We start from the raw sequence: 20,731 nt of genomic DNA, 5'->3' as shown, positions 1-20,731 counted from the left end.
GCAGGGGGGAAGAGACCCTGGAATCCCCGAGCCCCTGCTGCTGCAGCAATGTGGCTGGGCCCAGCAAGGTGAGGTGAGACCACACATCCCATGGGAATGATGTCCCTGCTCTGGGAACGGCCGGGGGTGAGCCCACCTGCATGCACACCCCATCCCCCAGAGATTCGCCGCTGTCTAGGAATGGTTGAGGTCACCCTGCATCCCCCTACCCGGGGGGGTTGAAGTCTCCATCCTCTACCTGCCTGTCCATCAACTTGCATTTCCACACTGTCACGCTGGGCTGAGATCAACTCTGGGTTTTAAAGTTGCTGCGGACCCCCAGGGCTCTGGACGTGCCCTCACCGAGCCACCAGCGGCACTGGTGCCTGGCTGCAAGGCTGCGGCGTGGGTGCATTTGAGCTCAGCGACATCCTCCCTGCACAGGTCACAGCTGCTTTGCCCAGGGAGCAAAACTGGATGAGAAGGAGGGAAAAAAACCATCATAATCTAGAAAGGATGTAGGTATCCCTATATCCCCACTCCTCCAACTGTCAGTCTCCTTCCTCCTTTCCCACTGCCTGTCGCCTCCCTCCTCCTCTCCCAAGCAAGCATTCAATCTTTTTTGTCTCGGCAAATAGCTTTTAAGTTCCTCCCGCTCCCTCTAATTTATATTATTTTAATTATTGAATAGCCTTCTCACTCGTCGCCTGGAACATTAACACATTTTAAAAAAAGGGACCCAGAAAAATCAAACTCCATCAGCGATCTGGTTTTTCCGTCTTCGCTAACAGCTTCCAGCCCTCCCAAGAGGGCACCCAGAGCTCTCAGTGTACTGGGCTGGCGGAGGACGAAGGTAAGAAAAAAGGGAAAACAGCCCCGATCCTGCAGAACCGAGAGGTTCCGGGGTGCTGGGAGGGGTGGAAGAGGTGGGACCCCACTCCGGGGGCAGCACGGGGCTCCCACCGCTGCTGGGTGTGCAGAGTATTTATATTTCTCCCTGCCGTTTGCTGCAGAGGGGACTCTTGTTCAAACACTCTCTAGCCCAGGGATGTTGATGCAGATAAATAAATGCACAGCGAGGGGAGAGTAATTATGAACTCCTCGGCTTTCCTGCGGCTGGTAGGGAGAGCCGGGGGGAGCCCGTGTCCCACCGCAGCCCTGAGCCCCCTGTTCCCCCCCACGCAGCCGGGGCCAGTGGCACAGCACAAGTGTCCCCAGCCTGGCCCATGTCCCCTGGGCCGGAGCACGGAGCGGTCACAGCCGCCCTCGCAGCCCATCAGCAAGAGCCGCCTCCACCCCAGCAGTGGACGTGGCAACCCTGCAGCTCCCCAGCCGTTTGGCTCAGGCGTGACCTTATGTTTTGGGGGTATAACCCGCCCCCCCTTATGAGCCACCCCCCATAACCTGTGTAAGGGGGACCTATACTGAAACACCCCCAACTCTCAGCTGTTGCAGGCAGCTGAGACAGTCTATAGGTGACAGCCACAGCAGGGAGGTGCCCGGCATCTTTTATGTGACTTTTTACACACAGGGTGCTGAACACGATGGGCAGGGGGCCCCCGGGCTGACCCTCCCAGTGACACTGCTCCCACAGATTGTCCAAGCCCCCTCAAGTACCAGCCAGGAAGGGGGGCCAGGGCTGCACCCCAGAAATCCTCGGCACCCCCTCCAGCCTCAGAAGTTTTTAAGATCTACCACAACCAAGCCCTGAGCAACCCAGTCTGAGCCCAGAGATGGTCCTGGTGGGCACAGGCAGTGGGATGAGCCCCCCACAGTCCTTCCAGCCTGCGTTATCCCAGCCCACACTCACACTCAGCCCACCTCCCCATCCATCCCCTGCCAGGTGACTGCCCTCCCACAGCCCCGCTGGCACCAGGAGCATCAGCATCCCCCCTCGCCACAAAACCAGAGGAGAAGAGAGAAAAATCCTCCTGCTAAAAGTGTCACCACTGGAGGAGAATGGATGAAGGGATCCCAGGGAACACAGCGGAGGCAGGAGAAGGGTTTTAAAGACACCAGCTCCTCCCTACCCTCAGCCGTGGAAGAGGCATGCGTGGAGAAACACTGCAAAAACACTCGCGGTGTTTCTGCCGGGCGGTTCTTTTTACCCTTGCCAAACCCTACCTTGAAGAGCCGCAGGATGTTGGCCACCATGATGGAGACGGAGCTGCCCGAGGCACCGATGACACCAACCACGCGCTCTGGTTTGGTGATGATGGGGGGGCCGCCGTTGACGCAGCGCACCTCGGTGCTGTCCTTCTCGATAAGGGCTTGCACGAAGGTCAGCGACTGCTCCAGGGCGTGCGTGTCCCGTGAGCACGTGTCCAGGATGCGGGCGCCCAGGGTGATGTTGGGGAGCAGATCGGGGTCGTTGTTGATGCGGTCCAGGGCGAAGAGCATGGCCTCCAGGCGATGGATGCCCTTCTCCTTCTTCAGCTCCCCGCAGGCTTTTCCCTCCACGCCCCGGCCGTGCACGGGGAAGAGCCCCCCGAGCGTGATGTCCCCGTCGATGCGGATGGAGTTCATGTGTGGGTAGCCCTGGCCCTTGGGCTTGGCGGCACCCCCGGGCGCCCACCCCCAGCTCCAGGCACTCAGGAGGAGGCAGAAGGACAGACGCTCCATGCAAAAATAACCCCCGCTCATCGCCAAAGCCGTGATGGGGCAGAGCTCGCAGCCCAAATCCCGGCAGTGGTCAGGGAGCCAGGCTGGCGCGGGCGGGCAGCATGGTTCCCGGTGGGCTCCCGCTCGCGGCACCGTCAGCAGCTCCCACTGGTGATGCCAGCCCCCAGGGAGCAGCGGGCAGCCGGGCTGCAGGAGGGTGCCACGGTCTGCATGGCTATGCCAGGGAGAGGAGGTGGCAGCCGAGATGTGAGCCCAAGCAAAGCTTCGAATCCTTCCTCCGGAGCCCTTAAGAGGGAGGGGGGAACAGGAGGGAGAGAGAAAATTAAGCAGGAGCATGAAGAGGACATCAGCTATTCCGTGCTTTCATCAGGGATGCTGGCAGAAATTAGCACTGGGGGTTACTGCAAAACACAGATTTGGGATTCACTTGATTTTTGATTCATGCCAGCAGCTTTGGCTCAGCCCAGACTGCATCTGGGCAGGGGGTTGGTGCAGGGGCCCCCGGCTCACTCTGCCCAAAGGAGCAGGGCCAGGTCAGTGGCCAGCTCAGGGCTGGAGTGACACCCTGGGACCCCATCCCATCCCACCCCCTCTTCAGGGAGCTGCCAGGGCGGGACAGGCTCCTAGACAGTGCTCAGAGGGGGGCAAACCCCACATGCACCCACAGCCCTGGTCTCTTGCCTGCCCTAGAGCATCCTTCCTGCCCCAGGACACAGCCAGGCACAGGAGCGAAGCAGCCGCTTTAAAGCCAAGATTGATTTAGACCCCAAGATGATGTGGGGAGAAATCTGCTCTCTAAACACCCCCTCTACTGAGTGGAGCACCCCCTGCTGCACCCACCTGCCCCCTCCTTGTCCCCATCAACGGCCCTGCCAGACATGAGCTCCTGCCCCCAGCAAAGCCAGCCAAGACTGAAGATCTTCCCAAGCCTCCTCCCAGGTCTGCCAGGCTCATGCCCTTGGTGGGGGTCAGAGCCACGTGCATCCCCCATCCCCTGCACCACCGAGCCCAAAGCAAGGAGGTGCCGAAGGACCTGGGGCTGTTTCCTAACAGCTTTTTCAACCGCCTGCCATGAGTCCCCACGTCTCGAGCGCCGCACTGCAAACCAAGCGGGCTCGGAGCTGATTTCTATCTTAAGCAAGAGCCGACACATCCAGGCACTGCCGAAAGCCAGCGTCACGGATCTGAATCGCTACCCTAAGCATTGCTGCTCCTGCTGCTCTTCCTTCAGGCCACTGATTTCCGAACCAGCAGCTGCTTCCTCGCAAGCATCCGCTATCGACAGCTTCCAGCAGCAAATATCGATGGTACCGAGGTCTCGCCCGAGCCACGTGGGGAGTTTGGCTATCTGGCTGCCCTAGGCAAGCACCCTGAGGGTCCACCCAAACTGAAAATGGCAAGATGGATGGTCAGCTGTGTGCCAAGGGCATTGAGCTGCTCCTCGGACCCCGAGCTGGGTGCCCACGGGGCGGGAAGGAAGGAGCAAATGGTCCCTGGGAAAACTGGGAGTAAAACCGGGAGCGGTGGCTGAGCGATGCGCGCAGGCTGTGCCCATGGACACCCGCTGCATCCTGACCCACATCCCAACACCTCCCCGAGGGCCACAGGGATTCAGCAGCCCTGGCACCAAGTGCAGCCGATGGGAAGCATTTCGGCATCATCAGCGGCTCTTTTTGGAGAGGCAGCAATAGAAGAGCAGCCAGGCACCCTTGGGTCCCGATTAACCTTCACAGGGTGAGATTTAGTCCTTTCACCAGATGGAAAAAACCCACCTGCTCCTACTAACTGCCATGCCACCCCAGCACACCGGTGCACGCACCCTGTCTTGGAGTTGCTGGCTCCTCCAGAGCCAGTGCTGGAGCTGGCAGAGAGGGCTCAGCCCAGCCCAGCCCCTCCACCCCACACCCTCTTGGCAGCCTCCTGCTTGCAGCTGTGGGGCAGCCTGGGGGGGTCTTACCTCTCACCACCCTCCCGCAGCCCCCTGTGCCCTCACCTTGTCTCCTTTGCTTTCACCACAGACCCCCTGAGTAGGCACAGGGTGCTGCCACGGTCTTGGCCCTGAGATCACAGGCAGGACAGCCCTTCATCCCCCTCCCCACGCTGCGGAGCTGCCCCTGCCCAAGCAGCATAGCCCCCTGCCTCAGTTTCCCCTCTGGGGGAAGGCTCTCCCTTGCAGCCCGTCCCTGCTGTCTCCAAGCAGCCGCTGACGGATGCTGCGATGGCAGCGCATGATTAATGCAAAGCTCCAAAAAGCAGAGGAGAGCGGAGCAGGCAAATGCATTCCCCAAGCAGGACAGACTGCAACGGCGAGACCGAAGAAAGAGCTTAAATTAATCTCAGCTCGAGCACAGAGCCTGGCATCCAAGCCCACACCTGCCGGGCCGGATCCTCAGCCAGCCCCGAGGGGTGCTGCCCGCCAGGGCCGGCTGTGCCGAGCCCCGTTACACCATGGAGCCCCGTTACACCACGGAGGAGGTTCTGCTCCGCAGCCGCCCCAGCCAGGAGGGCCCTTGCCTCAACTCACCTCCATAAATTATGCACATCCCTGTCCGTCGGAGCCACTTGAAGGCCCATCTCCAAAGCGTTTCTGACAGCCGGGGCTTTTAAGCAACCAGAATTACCCAGTGCCAAGCTCTTTGCTCCGAAAGGCAGGAGCTTGGGAGTGCTGCAGCACAGCACCCACCCCAGCCTGCCCTGCCGCCAGGAGAGCTCCCACCAGCACGGCCCTGCTCCCACTGGGATCAAGGACAGGGATCAACCCTCCACATCGTCCCGTCTCCTTCGCAAGAACCATCCCATGCAGCAGCAGCGGGAGCAGAGAGGGGGAAAGCGGCTCCTGCCACAGCCTGGAAGCGGGTCAAGCTCTGCCCATGGGGAGGGAGCAGATGATGGGAAGACCCAGAGGTGCGCCAACACCACAGCCAGCCCCTCCCCCGCCCCCCCAGCCCCGCATCAGCTGAAATCAGGTCATTTCTTACACCCTCACCCCTGGAGTTGCGACATTTCAGCCCGTTGGAGAAGGTGCGATGGTCACCACGTGGACCTGCTCCCAGGAAAATCCTGCGAGCCCCCAGCAGCTCCCGCAGAGCCAGCAGTGCCCTCAGAGCCCACAGCCTCTCCCTTTCTTCTTTTAAGCTTTTTCCTCTCTGTTCTCTCCCCTTTGTGCCTCCTTTGATCATATAATCTGAACGAACTGAAGGTAAAAATATCACGGCAGGCAAGAAGAAAGCGCAAATAATGGGAAGGGGAGGGGGGAGCTGGTTTGAATCCTTCGCTGAATCATTAGGGGAGATGCAGCCTGAGTTACCCGATAAGCCTGTGCTGCCAATGGCCTGAGCACTCACCGGGAAGGGGCAGGAGATGAGCGTCCCCTTCCCACTGTCACCCTCCACCTGTCTTGAGCATCCCCACGGTCACACACGAGCCGCTGCTCCCCACAGACCCCAAACCTTGGTCCCACCCGTGCCAGGGATGCACCCAGCCCTGGGGGGCTGGCCGGAGGGGTGGGCAGCGCGTGGGGCTGGGCGAGCCAGCAGGAGCCCTTACAGCTCAAGGACAAGAAGGAGGGAAAGCCATCCTTCTTCCGAGGTGTGAGACCAGCCTCTGCATCCGCAGGGCTCCTGCACCTCCCCAGAGCAGCCAGCCCTCCTCCCATGAGGCTGGTGCTGCACATCTGGAGGGAGATGCACATCTGGAGGGAGACACCTGCCTACAGCAGGTGCTCGTGGAGCAGGGAACAGCCTTACCCACGTGCTACAGGCAACGAGGGGACACAGCCACCCTCCTGCCCCATCCATGGGAGCACCACCACCCCAGGGGAAGATATATTTGCAGATTTGCAATAAGTCAGGTGCAGGTACCGAGGGTGGCAATAAAGGGGGTGGGATAAACGCCCAGTGTGGCACTTATCACTGCACCAAAGGAAGGAGCAATGCTGCTTCCTCCCACTCCCCGCAAGCACATCGTCGGTGAGGAATGAGCCTTTCTGTCACCCTCATCCCGGCTGTGCCACAGCCAGATCCGCAGTCTGGAGAGCAGTGCAAGGACTAATCAAACCCAGCGGATCTCCAGAACCCAGGCAAGGGTCATTGCCTGGCCCGAGCCAGACCAATCTGAGGAGCACCAGGAGCTGCAGATGCGGGTGCTGGGGCTGCTGCTGCCCTGGGATGGGCAGAGCCAAGGGGGCCAGGGGCAGTGCTCAGCACCGGGCTGCACCCCTGCCCTGCGGGTCCCCAGCACCCCAGGACACAGGGCCGGTCCTGCATGGTGGCATCCTGCTCCCCTCTAGTGGTGGCCATGCCACTGAGCCACGGGCCAGCACCAGCATCACCATCCACGAAGGTCCCTGGATGGGGCAGGGTGAGGGCTCAGCTGGGCAGGACAAATCCAGCGCTGATTAAAAATTCTCCTGCACCCCACAAAGCTCGTGCTGTGAACCCATCTCCAGTGCCTGGCGGAAGGACTGGCCATCCCGGGCTTCACCTCTGCAGCTCCTTCCCACAGCTCCTCCTGTGCATCCCTGCAAGCGCCGCACCAGTCAGGGCTGCAGAGAAACATCATCCGGGCTCACCATGTCCCACAGAGCCCAGAGGTGACCACAGCCACCAGACACACAGCCCCGGAGCTGGGCAGCCCATCCCGCCAGGGCGATCTGCATCCCAAGGCTCTGCAGCCAAGGCAAGTGCTCGCAGCTGCTCCATGGGGCTGGTGCACCTCCAGGAGGGGCAGCTGGAGCCCCCCCCTCCACACATCGCCTGGGTTTTGTGTGCAAGATTTCCCTTCCCCAGCTTGGTGCTGCTGCAGCCCCAGGAAAAAACAGCCCAGAGTGTCCCCCAAATCACACCGACCAACCCCAAGAGCCTGGGGCCAGAGGAGACTTGGCCCATGACAGCGGCACAGCACAGAGGGTCTCTGCTGGAGCCCCCCAGACCTGCCCCGTGACACAGGGATTTTGCGGCAGTGAAAAAGCTCCTTTAGGGGTTAAATAAATAAGGAAGGGAATGGCCCATTTCTCTCCCTCGCTCCACGCCCTGCAGGACTCCCAGTCAAAACCAAGTCATTTTGCTGCCATTAGCTCCATGGAGCCCATGCCACTGCAGGCAGGCGAGTTCACATCTCGTGTGCCATCAACCAGAGCGCCGGCTAAGCGCTAACCACCATGGCTTCGTCACCGCTGGCAGTGGGCAAAGCACAGAGGCGTGTTAATTCAGATCCCAGCCAGGGCTTATCCTGAGCATCCCACCCCACCGCCAGCAGACCCTGCTCCCACGGATCTTAGAGCAGGATGGGGCTCCTCCAGCTGTACAAGACCTGTTGGCTCCCAGTTCAGAACCTGGGCACTCACTGGTTTTGTGCTGAGCCCACCCAGTTGCATCAGGGCTTATTAAACCAGGCAAAGGCTTAGCTGGTGACACAATCCAGGAGACGCAGGAATAAGCAGCGAAGAGGCTGTGCCCAGCACTCACCTGCGTGACTCCATCCCTGGCTGCCAAGGAGCCAACCACCCATCAGCCCACCACCGAGGAGACCTCCCCAGCCCAGCCCCAGCACGGGAAGGGCTGTGCCGGCTTCTGCCACACTGGCTGCCGCAAGCTCGCCAGCATCTTTTTGAAAATCAAGGCCATTTCTTTCCCCACCTGCTATTCCTTCAGTAAGCGGGGCCAGCCGGCATGCAGCACAATATCCCAATTAGCGCACGCTCACTCTTCCCCACTTGCAAGCGATTACAGGGAAGTTCGTTTTGGCTCCTGGTTTTTTTAATCACAAAAGCTCCATTAAGTATAGCAGAATTTAGACATAGAGGAAGGGGACAACAGGTTAAGTTCTCTCTTGACAGGCAAAACCTTAAGTATTCAGGTCAAGTACCCCGGCGTTTGCTCAGAGGAAAAGCAAGGCCACGGCTCGGCAGGCAGCGGCAAGCAGAGACCCCGGGTTTTAACATCAAAACCCATCCGACGTGCTCCAAGATGCAGCATCCCCCAGAAACGCCTCAATCGATGCACGAACAGATATCGCAACGCTTGCATAAGCCCAAGCCCAGTGCCAGGGTGCCGACTCAACCCCTCTGCAACCGCGTCCTGCCAGCGCCCGGCTCACAGCCCCGCAGCGGGCAAAGCCGCGTATCACCACCCTCTTCACTGCCACAGAGCATCCCCTGAAGGATGCTGAAGTCCGAAGAAAAATGCTCCCACTGAGCACGGATCAGACCTAGGACATATTTATCATGATATATATATATATATCTCCTTAACTGCAGCCAAGCTCTCTCCTTCCCTCTCCCTCCCCACTGCCAAGCAGGCCAGGACTAATCCCTCATTTTGAAGGATCGGATGGCACAGCGAGGGGAAGGCGAGCAGGATCCGGCCGCGGAACAAGCGGAGATCGCAGCGGCTCACCTTGCGGGAGGTGGCGCGGGGTCTCCGCCGGCAGCCAGCACACGGAGCTCCAGCCAGGAGAGGCTGGAGGGAGGGAAGGAGCCGGCGCTCATCCCTGCTTCTGCCACGTGCAGCAAAATCCCGCAATTAATTTTTGATCACCTTCTGCAAATTGGGACGGCACTGGCTCAGAGCAAGAGCTGACTGTCGGTCCCCAGTGGTGCCCGTGACACCGCGTGGTGCTTCTGCTCCCCATCACACCTACACCCCGAGACCGTGGTCTGGCAGCACCATCCCCTGCCCATACCCAGCCTGGGAAAGCCCCGGGGGGGGGCAGAGACACCCATCCTGAGCTGGGCTTGGTGCAGGGCTATCCACAGCACCAGGGCACAGGGAACCGGCCCACCCCGCTGAGGAAACTCCTCCATTAGACGTGAAGCCGGAGAGGATGATACAGTGCCCGCAGCGGGCACAAAGCCGGGGAGGGCAGCAGGAGCGGGTTCGCGTATGTCATAATTAGGACCTGCCACATCTTCAAGCCGTTGCCTTTCTGGGAAGAGCTGGAAGGGGGTGGCTGAGCTGACAAATCCATCCTCCTCCTGCCTGATGCCAAAGTTGAAGCACGTGACACTTTTTCAGGGAGCGGGCACGCTCCTCTGCAGGGTGATGCTGGCCCCTGGGATGGGGGGGCCGGGCCACGGCTGCGTCCGAGCTTCAGTTCCCACTGTAAAATCCCCTTGAAGCTCCCCCTCCGCTGCTCCAACACCCCAGAGTGCAGCTCAGCACCACCCGCTCAGCACCTGCTGCCCTCCCCAAAACAGGCTTGCCTGTGCCCCCCCAGCCTGGGGCAGCTGGAACCTGCTGTGCCCGTGGGGACCCATCCCCCTTGCAAAGGCAGACCACCATCGGACCACCATCACCCTGGTCCCCAGCACTGCATCCCCCCGGCTCAGCCAGGCTGGTCAAAAGCAGCCAGGATCTCTGCACATCCCATCGGACCGCGGCTCGGTGCGGAGGTGGCAGGTCACAGGGAGGAGGGTCTCCCCCCCCCCCCCCAGCCTGTATCTTGCCCAGCACATCCCCCCGCACCCCCTGCCCACTGCCCTGCTGTGGATAAATCCCTGTTTACAGGGAGCAGAGGGAGGGAAGGAAAAGCGCTTTGCTTTTTTTTCTTTTGGCAGTTCTCTTGGCATTTCCCCGAGCTCCTCGCTGCATTCAACAGATCGGCTCAGTTCTCTCCCTCCCCAGGCCCTGCCGTGGGCCAGCGGCCAGCGCCGGTGAGCATCTCCGGTCACCCCAGCCCTGCTTCGGTCACCCCAGCCCCCCCCCCCCCCAAGCCCCCAGCCACAGGTCACCCGGTAGCAGCGATGGCAATGACTCACTCCGCAGCCTCTCCGTCGCAGCCGCCACCGAAGGCAGCGGGCATCCCCCCCGCAAAAGCCAAAGCAGCCCCCAGAAAAAGAAGCCGGCTGGCAGAGCACGGCAAACTCATCACACCGGGAGGAGGAGGAGGAGGAGGAGGAGGAAGGTGGCGGGGCTGTTCCCAGGCAGGTGGTGGGAGAGTTGTGTGGATCTTTCCCACGGCTGCCAACTTCCCCAGCGGCTCCCGGAGCCAGGCAGATCGGCTCTGCCAGAGCGCTCCGGAGAGGAAAACAGACCTGGGAGCGTGTCTGCACCCAGAGCGGGGCTCCCAGCTCCCAACCCGGGATGCCTCCGTGGGGTCGCTCCAGCTCTGGGGAAGGGTCTCCCCCCCCCCCCAAGCTCCATGGGGCAGCCCCTTCCCCGCTGAGCTGGGCAAAGCAGCGGCTGCTTCTCCCCCTGCCCTGCCCTGCGGCGGGCTCTGCGGGCCCTGCCCGCTGCGGCGAGGGGGGGCAGCCACCCGCCTGCGGCTCGGCCACAGCCCCCAGCCCCAGCCCCCCCACAGCCCCCTCCCCGGAGCCCACACGGGGGCGACGGGTACCTCTGGGGACAAAGGTGACAGGCTTATTGACTGGGGCAAGGAGGGGTCCCCCTGTGCCCCCCACGGCGGGGATGCTGCGGGGTGAGGGGCAGTGCTCCGCAGCCCCACAACTAGGAATAATGGGATGAGGGGGGAACCGGGGAGCTGCCGGAGGGGGGGACACAGACTGGGGCTGGAGGCGGCTCCCTGCTGTGGAGGGGGCTCCCTGCTGCAGCCCCCGCTGTCGCAGCCCCCCCTAAAAACAAAAACAAACAAAACAAACAAACAAAAAAAAAAAGGAAAGGCGGAAAATCTGCTGGAGCGTTGCTGGGGTGGGGGGAGGAGGGGGCACCCCAGCCCCTCGGGAGGGTTGGGGGTCCCGGGCGTCCCGGGGATGCTCCGCCCGCCCCGCACTTACCCGCGGGCAGCGCGAAGTTGGCGGCGCCGCCGACCCCGTCTCCGCCCGCGGCCGCTGCCCGGTGCCGCGATCCGCCCCCGGCCCCGGCGGGGCGCCGGCAGCCCGGGGGGGCCCTGCGGCATGCGGCGGGGGCAGCCCGGCCCCCCCAGCCCCGGCCCGGCCCGGGGAGCCGAGCGAGCCGCAGCCGGGCGGGACCCGCCGCGCTCCGCGCACCGCAGCCGCGCCGAGGAGGAGGAGGAGGAGGAGGAGGAGGAGGAGGAGGAGAAGGAGGAGGAAGAGGAGGAGGAGGAGGGCTGGGGCCGGGGAAGTTTTGCATGAAGAGGCGCTGGGAAGCCCGCCGCCGGCTTTGCCAGCCTTTTAAAGCACTAGCGCACCGCGGGGGACCCCGCGGCCGCCCCCGGCTGCCCCCCGGCTCCCGGGAGGGGGGGGCACGGCTGCGGCCCCGCAAGCCCCCCCCCCGCCGGGCAGCGACAGCCCCGGCCGGCGCGGGGGGAGTGGACCCGGCCCCTCTCATACCCCTGCAGTCCCCCGTGCCTCTCTCTCCCTCCTGGTCTTTGCATCGAGATGTATTTTGCTTGGACTTGTCCTTCTGTCCCTGCCCGTCACCTCCAGCCGTCGTCGCAGCCATGAGCACAGCAGCAGGGCTGGCACGAGCCCGGGCATCCAGACCCCCCCCATGCTAAAGAGCCTCCCCCAGGTTGCAATCCTCTAATTTCAGCATTTGCATAAGTGGGGGTCCACGCCTGCTCCCATGGGTGCAAATGCACCAGCCTCTGCCCAGCCCCACAAGGAGCACGGTATGTGCTGGGGGCGTGGGAAGGGTCCCCCGCACCCAGCTGCTGGGATGCTGTGGCTCCCACTGCATCCACTAAAAAATCCATCCCTAAATTCCCCTCCCCGTGGTGGGAGCAGCTCCCCAGGGCAGTGATAAGGAAGGATGCTCAAGGGAGGATGCTCGTTGCCCGAAGCCATTGCCCTTCTCTTCAGCCTCCCATCAAGTGACGCCACCAGCCCACTCTGCACACACGTGGAGCACAGCTCACGCATCGCCTCCATTGGCTACCAAACCACCAGCCCCAGGCCCTGGCGGCTCCAAGGAGCCCGTCATGGTGTGTCCATTCATTAATCCAGAGAAAACACAGCCCCCTAGTAATGGCCATTGACACATTAACTGCTCCGATCCATCATGGTAATGACTGCGGGATAATCGGTCACTGGAGCAATTAGGGAGTACACCTGCCCCTACACCGGGGCTTCGAGAGCATCCAGCCCATGCAGGGACCCCGGTCCCTGCACACAAATCAGGGGTCTGGCAGCAGGGAAGGCTCTCTGCAGCTCCACCTCCCTCTCTGAGCACCAAAAAGCAAAGCACAGCCTTTCCAACACACATTTCCAGCCTCATCTTCCCTAAGGATTGATCTGTGTTGTTTGCTTGGAATAGCAAAATACCAGCCCTGGTGTGAGGTCAGCCAAGTCCTGGTGCCGGTGTGAAGGGCTCGGCCTTGGCCATCGCAGCCCTGCCGCACAGATCCTGCTCGGGGGGCTGGTGATGAGCTGGTTTTTCAGAAGCGCTCAGAACTGCCCAGCTCCCAGCACGATACCCTGGCCAGGCCTTTGAAGGAGCTACGTGCTCTCCAGTGAGATGCACTTGCCTGAAAAGCTGGCCAGCCGCCCTCCTGCCATTAAAATAAGTGGCGATATTCCCATGGATTCAGATGCTCACGGGATCGCGCCCAGAGCACTGTCGCCTGCAGAGAGACCAGGCTGTTGCAGCGATTTCGTTTACAGCAAGAGCTGGAGCTGTTCTCATTGTTATTCTGCTCTGATGCAGGGGAGGGCAGCCCCGGGAGGGGGACAGACCCGTCCACCCCCCCATGCATGCACACATGGTGTGCAACCTCAGCTGTGCCAGCACCAGTGCCAGGAATGGAAGCAAAAGGATCTCTGCACTGTGGCTGGTGGGGAGGGGGCACAAGGATGGATGCTAGTGACAGCCCAGCTCCCAGCTGCAATCTGCCCCACCAGCAGCACCTCAGGTCCCCGAGCAAGGCTCCCAGGCAGCAACTATCTGCCTGTCTTGGGGGGCTCTGACATTTCCAAAAGGCTCTCAGGGGAGCAAGGACTCACTCAGGCCCTTCTGCATGGGGAGCAGAGTGGCTGGGGGGGGGGAGGGGGGTCCAAAAGTCGAGAAGCCACATTGTCTCCACCATGGGCAACAGCTGGAACACTGCAACAGATCTGGGAGACCCCCTAGGACCCAACCATAGACCCACCTCTGGGATCACCTGGTGACCCAAAGGGGCTGTTTGGACTGGCACAATGTAGGGCAGAGTCATGGGCAGGAGTGGGGGGTCTGCACCCATCAGTGCCCAGGACCACGGAGCCCCTGGGAGGAGAGGAGCCCCTCACCTGCCCCAAGCCCCGAAGAGCCTCAGGGCACAGCAGAGGCACCAGCCAGGGCTCCAGGCTCGTGAGTCACCCACAAGCCAGGGCTGAGGGTGCTCCAGCCACCGCAGGATAAGCCGGACACAAATCCCTTCACCAAAAGCAGCTCTCGGAGGCACCCTGAGGTCAAGCTTTCTGCTCCGAGCCAGGTGAAGCCCTCAGCTCCTGGGGATTTGTAAGACATGTGCTCTGCCTTCAAGGAGAAACAAGGGTATCCCACTCGCAGCCTGGGGTCTCGCGGCACTGGGGCAGGGCTGTGTCCCCAGGCACAAGGACACCAGGCCAGCCTGCTTAGCTTTTCCCAGGTCCTGAAGAATCACTGGGGGAAGGTGTCTGGGCTAAATTATGCAGAAGTTTGGGCTGAAGCAGCACCTGAACTGCTCCGGCAGCCTGCTCGCCCAGGGATGCTCGATGCTCCCCTGGCTCTGATGGAAAACAACCATCACCCAGCCCTGGCGACCTGAGTTCCAGGGAATTGGGGGATGTTCTTGCCACCACAGCTGCAGCTGGCAGTGTCTCTCTTTCTCCTTTCCAAGCCTCACAGACCACGTCTCCCCTTCTCACGCCCTTCTCCCTGCTGTCAGCCAGAAGCCAAAATATCACAGCGCTCGTGTCACCATCGAGAATGTCAAAACACAATTAACATTTGGAAAGCCGGCTCAGGCCAATGCCGCCACGCTTCCCTGGAGTGATGGGGAAGGCCATGATGTGGCAGCTGAGCAGGATGGGTAGGGGAGCACAGGGACAGGCAGGAGATGCCCCAGCGATGCCAGGGAAGCAGCCCGTGCGTGGGGTTCCCCTGAGAGCGCTCCAGCAAATCCCGCAAAGTTCGCTGCTGCTGCTGCCAGGGCTCCTCCTGGGCACAGGGGTCATAAGATGATCAAATATTCCAGGAGAGTTCAATACCGTCAGCAAATGGATGCAGTTCCATCCTCCGCAGGATCGATATGGCTTCATCAGGCTCAAAGCAAGAGGAACTGAGCAAGTCGCTGCCTCTCGCATCCTGGAGGCAGGGTTGGAAGAGCACACCCTGAGCCAAGTCCCAGCTCCGTGTTCACGTCCATCCAGGGATTATGGGGTGCCCCAGCATCCCCAGGGCCACCAGCAGCCTTTCCCTGAACCTCCAGGGTTTGCAGACCCCCAGGCAGGAGGCTTTGGCACTCCCCGAGCCCACTCAGCCCACGGTTGTCCCCCAGCCAGCCACACAGCATCCATAGCATCCACCCTCCCACTGCTCTGGTCCTCCTGCAGCAAGGAAGGTCACCATGTCCACTGCTAAAGCCACCAAGCACCAACCAGGAAGACGTTCTGCTTGCAGTTGTTTGTTTTTGTTTTTTTTTTTAATATAGGAAAGCACAAAACCACATCTTATGGACTGGACTTTGCGGTTCGGCTCTGCAAAAGGGCTTTGAATAATTTATGGCCAAGCCAGCACCTCCTCATTCCTCTTCACGGGTCGCTCATGTCAAAGAGACAGAAGCTCAGGAATCACACACGGTCCTTTCTATCTGTGGGTTCTGTTGCCAGTGTGCAGTTGCCTTGGGTATGGATTTCATTCCCACCTGGATAGAAGGGTGGGGAAAAAATCTTTAATTCAAATTGAAATATTAATAGAGCTGTAATTACCTGTAATATCTACACAATTAAAAAGCAAGAGTCCCAGTAAGAACTATTTTTGTGTGTATTTAAAGAAAAAATAAGTTTGCAGGGGAAGAGACTGGGGGAGTTGGAGATGTTTTGCTGGTGTCCCACTTGTCTGGGGGACAACCTTGGCCAGGAGGAGCGGCACCAGAGGGACACGGGACACGGCAGGTCAAGGGCTCCTGGCTGGTGGCAGTGGCACAGGAGGAAGCGAAAGGCTGGTTTGCAAGAAAAGAAAAGAGGAGGAGAATGATTTAAGAAGGAAGAAAGAAGAACACATTGACATTTTTGTCCTGCTCCTTGCGGGGGATTTTGCAGCAAAGGGAAAGTTTTCACTGACGTCAGGCAGAGAACCTTAGCAAGAGGATGGGGAATGGGAAAAGTGCTGGAAGTTTGCAGGGTGTTTCAGGCTGGTATTGAGTGGGGTGACCCAGGCTCAGCCCCCCGCAGCCATTTGCCAGCAGAAATTGCATGAGCCGCTTGCAAGAAGCCATTGAGTTACCCTGTGTTGGGCAATTAGAGCCAGAGATGGGGATTACCAAAAGAATAAACAAAATGGCAAAACAAAACCAAGCAACAAAATAAGTCAGCTTGCCCAAAAAAATACCTAAACAACAGGCCCAAGGTAAAAAAAAAAAAAAAAAAAAAAAAAAGCCTTGGATTTCTTTCCACAAGAAAGAGACTCCTACACACAAACAGCACATGAATATGGGTAATAGATACGGATATTTCAGGGAGCAAAAATGGTACTGACTGCGCTGTTATTGGATCAACATTCACACATCAAGTCCATGTTTCTCTCGAGGAGTGAGGATAATGGGATGCCGAATGTCAGACCATTTTAAATATATATAAAACTCATTATACGCTTCATGACTAACCAGATTTTGATGGAAAGAGTTGCATTTTAAAGAAATGCAGGGGGGGGGGGGGGGGGGGGGGAAAGCCTATCCAGGCTTACAGGGAGGAATTAGCAATGAAAGAGGGATGATTCGGCTGCAGGCTGTGAGTGATGACAGCTCCTCCTCCTCGTGAGGAAGGCTGCTGCAGCTGTGCCAGCTCCCTGGCAGCCCCCTTGGTTGCCCCTCGCCCACATTGGGGGCTGCCAAGCCCCCGTGCAGCCGGGAATCCTGCCAGGCACCTGCATCCCAGCCAGCGGATGCGGGACCCCCAGCAAAACCCTGACTGAGGCCAAGCAGCCAGACCTGCCTCTTGGAGACCACCAACCGGGGGGGACTTTCCCTGGGCTGGGGGGCTTTTTCCCAGCAGAGCCCATGCCAGCACTGAGGGGATGGAGCAGACGCTGGGGATCCAGCGCGAGCAGCGGGCACTGATGCTCCGTGGCCATATCCAGCCCTGGCCGAGCCGCCTCCAGCTGCCGTGTCAGAGCTGCTTGTTGGGGATTTATTCCTCTCTCCCGGGTGTAGCCAACCTAAAAATTCCCCTTTCTACCTCACTGCCTCCGTGTCTCGGGAGGACAAAGGACTCGTGCCTGGCTTTTGCTGCTCTGGGAGCCCGGAGCCGGGCAGCACCAGCGCTCTTCTCCTCTACAACACTTCCACCTAACGGCAAGAGTGCGGGCAAGGAAACAGCCCTCAGCACCAGGGCCACCCACCCCACAGCACCCACCCCGCACCCCTGGGTGCGGAGCAGAGGCCAGCACGGCTCAGTGCACTGATGGATCGGGAAAGGAGAAGCTGCCGGCTTTACCCTCAGGACCGACCTTGTGAGCAGGTGCTGGAGGCTCCAGCAACGGGGAATTTTGCTCAATTAAATAAGCAAGGCAGCTCTGTGATAGAAACACGCCAGCCTGGCGCAGCTTGCCTGGGCAGCGTGACATTTCACCACGTGCTTGGCACCCCCAGCATCACTCGAGCTACATTTATTCCCCATGCATCCCATAACTTGTATCCCCATGTGATACCCACCTGGGGTATCACCATAACCTGCACAAATGGAGGTTTTCCACCCCGCTGCTCCAGCCCTCAGCTGACTCCATCCTCCAGGTGATGTCCTGCTGCTGCTCCAGCATGGCCATACCGGGAAGGGAGAGGGGATTTGGGAGCCTGGCACCCCATTTTGCTACTTGCTGGAGAGCACGAGGGCTGCTGCCGGTTGTGCTCCCCAGTTTGACCCACCCAGTGTAACTGGTGAATCCCATCCCAGTGAGAAGCTGTTGCTTATAAATGAGAAGGTAGAGGAGCCACTGCCCGATTCACCAGGGATCCCCCAAACCCAAGCGCTCAGCAGCTGAGCTGGTGGCACAAAAAGCACAGTTATTTTACTCACTGCCAACATGGGACATTTCCAGACAGAAAGTGTCAGAGTTGTCCATGGATACACACAAACACTTTGACAAAACACATGGATTTAATTTTTTCCCCCTCCCCACCGCGGCTGAGCAAGATGCCAGCCCTCACCCAGAGGCAGAGAAAACTGGAAGTGGACCCAGCTCTCCTCCTCTCCCAAGCTGTTCCCACCCTCCTGAGAAAGCCGAGGAACAGGGAGCAGACAGGTTTCTTGTGCCACAAGCAGCTCTCCGCAGCCGGACCCAGCGCCGGCATGAACCATCCTCCACCCTTCTCCAGCTAACGCCAAGCGGCAGCGAACGCCCTGCAGCATCTTCCTGCTCTCCCCTCCCGCTGATATCCAGCCATCCCTCCTCAACGCCAAAACCCTTTGAACAGTCTTTACAAGCAAAATAGCTGTGACAGACTCAATGGTTTCAGAGGAGTTGCTCCATGTCGGAGAGCACGAGCTCACGTGGCGCAGGGCCAGGGATGTGGCTGAGCGTCGAGCAGCTATTTTGGGTGAGTGATTACTAAGGATTTGAGGTCTAAACAATAAGGAAACATGAAAAGCCGGGACATAACGTTACATCGGAAATCTCTCCTTGTGCACCTTCAGCACCTTTTTTGGCTGGTGCTCCAGAGAGCGCAGGACCTACCCCGAACAGGCACAGAGATGGCTCAAACTCCTCGCACCCATGCTCAGATCACCCCACATCCCACAGGATTTGGGGATGCAGCTTTGGCTAAAGCCACCACCCTGCTGCCACAGTGAAGATGCATGGCCCACGGGGGTTGTAAAGCCCTGAAGGGATGCAGGACAGAACTAGAGCCATGCTAGCATCATCAGCACAGCTCTGTGTTTTAGGCTAATATTGCACCAAGAAGAAGCCACTTCTACCTGCATTTTAAGCAGGTCTGGGGACAACAAGGGTAGGGGCTTTTATCCCCATCCCACTTTTAAAGCTTCACCTGGCAGCAAGAGCCTGGCACGGTGCAGAAGTCCCCCACCACACAGCCTCAGAGGGACCAGGGTCCTGGCAATGTAGCAGCGCTGCCCTGCTCCCCTGGACCACCCTTCCCTTCCCCCCCACCCCCTTTTCTCTTTAAAGCCAGAGATGTTCCACTGTCCCCACTGCAACATCCCAGGGACACAGCCCTGTCCACCAACCCCGGCATGGGGGGGAGGGTCACAAAGAAAGGTGGGCAGACAGCTCTAGCTGCGTTTCCATTTGGATACAGGAGGGGTTTTTCCACCCACGGGGATCATGGGTGGCTAGAAATGCTTTCTTTAAAGAGGTAAAAAGGAAGGAGAGAGCACATTTGGTGGTCAAATTAACTGTGACGGCCAGACAGCACATACTCCCTCCGCACCAACAGGACAATTAGAGAAAAATCTTTACCTATTAACTAACACAAAAGTCACTGATGGTGTGGAGAGTTAACCCCCTTGTCCTTCCTGACTAGCTGTGCCAGAGCAGAGCTGCAGCAGCTCCCGGGATGCAGGACATCAGCAGGGCACAGGGTGGACCACGGCTCCCAGCAGGAACAGCCACGAGCCACTGGGGAGGGACCAGGGACCAGCACTGGAAAGCAGTGGGAAAGATGCTGGATGGTCCCAGCGCTGAGCATCGGCATCTCGAGCTCCCAGCCAGGCACGATGATACACAGGACACAGGGAAAGCAAGGAGAGCATGGAGCAGGCCAGAGAGGCTGCCATCACCTTGCTTCTCCCCTCCAAGTGTGTGGGGAACCCACCGTGCCCCTCTCAAAGGCCTCAGACAGCAGCAAAGGCACCCATCCTGCATCCGACCCTGGGCAAAAATGGCCCCATTCACTCTGCATGCACTGCTGGAAAGCAAACTGCCCCAAACCGGGATGGATTTGCACCAAGGGCTCCTCCAGCACCCCTGCTGCAGCGGGTGGCAAGGGGCACACCTCGCCCCCCACCCAGGGAAAGGCACCCTGGGCAAGCAAAACCCCTCGGAGCCAGGGCAGCCTCCACTACAGAGCCGACCCCCTCGAAACAGCACCCGTCTTCTTCTCCCAACTTCTCCATAATTCATGCAACAATCTCCTGAAAGAAATGTCCTCCTCGGGCATAAAATATTCATGGCCTCATACTTTGTGAGGAAACACTGTCTTCCTTGGAGGGCAACCAAGCAGTCAAGGCCGGCACAGATTTGCCTTTGCAAGAGTAATTATGTCCCTCATCGATCAGGTGCTGCAAAGAAAAGGGGCTGCACCAGGCGCACACACACACCCAGCAGTGTCAGTGTCTGTGTCCCCATGCAAGAAAGCGGCTTTTGGAAGAGGCATAAAAGGTTTGGGAGGAGGTGGGATGGATCCTGCACCGTGAAGTGGCATCCCAAGAGATTCCCCATCCTCCTGGCTGCCTCCCTGCACCAGCAGAGCCATCCCAGAAGGGACCATCTTCCCCAGCATCACACCAGTTCCAATCCAGCCCCATCCCAATCATACCCGCCACTCCTTGCACACGCACAGCCCAACATGCCTGTAATTACACACCTACCACTGGCAGCCACCCCAGCCCCCCCCCCCCCTTTCTGTCCCTCAATTTGGATGCTGATCAATTAATCAAGAGCTCCTTTGTATGTCACTCCCTTTGCAGAGTTCAGCAGAGGGACCTGGCCCTGTTTGGCTGCAATATTCAAACCCTTTTTTATTATTATTATTATTACTTGCTTTTTCTCTTCCCAGCATGGGCAGCACCACAAGCTCCGGTCACAGGAGCCGGGGAGGACACGGGATGGGGAGGCTGTGCCATGGAGGGAGCAGCCAGCCGTGAAGGAGCTCAATCCTGAGCAGCATTTCGGGGCAGTGAGGGTCCCATGGCCCCAGCCCAGGACCCTGCTTGTGGCATGGAGTGGCATCACCTCCTGCTGCCTTGGGTGCTGAGCCTGGCAGCGGAACAAGCTCCCCCACAGCAGCACTTTTCTCCTTCGTTTGCATCAGCTCAGCACCAGCTGCTGGCGGGGGCTTTGCTGAAGCAACAGCAGATGAA

The 20,731-nt window shown here is 59.5% G+C and overlaps 1 protein-coding gene across 2 annotated transcripts in view; it reads right to left on the bottom strand.

Moving 5' to 3' along the window:
• Positions 1-11,552, bottom strand: part of GRM4 (glutamate metabotropic receptor 4) — a 53,717-nt gene extending 42,165 nt beyond the window's left edge. For both annotated transcript variants that reach the window (XM_055728300.1, XM_055728301.1), the window contains exons 1-2: positions 11,333-11,552; positions 2,104-2,886 (exon numbers count right to left, since the gene is read on the bottom strand). In XM_055728300.1, the coding sequence (XP_055584275.1) occupies positions 2,104-2,622 (519 nt within the window). In that variant the 5' untranslated portion in view covers positions 2,623-2,886; positions 11,333-11,552. The remainder of the gene's footprint in view (positions 1-2,103; positions 2,887-11,332) is intronic.
• Between the last annotated feature and the right edge of the window lie 9,179 nt (positions 11,553-20,731).

This window comes from Falco cherrug, chromosome 16 (genome assembly GCF_023634085.1).
Source record: "Falco cherrug isolate bFalChe1 chromosome 16, bFalChe1.pri, whole genome shotgun sequence".
In the NCBI taxonomy this organism is placed as follows: domain Eukaryota; kingdom Metazoa; phylum Chordata; class Aves; order Falconiformes; family Falconidae; genus Falco; species Falco cherrug.
Note: the sequence above shows the minus strand (reverse complement) of the source record. Positions and strands in the feature narration are given on the sequence as shown.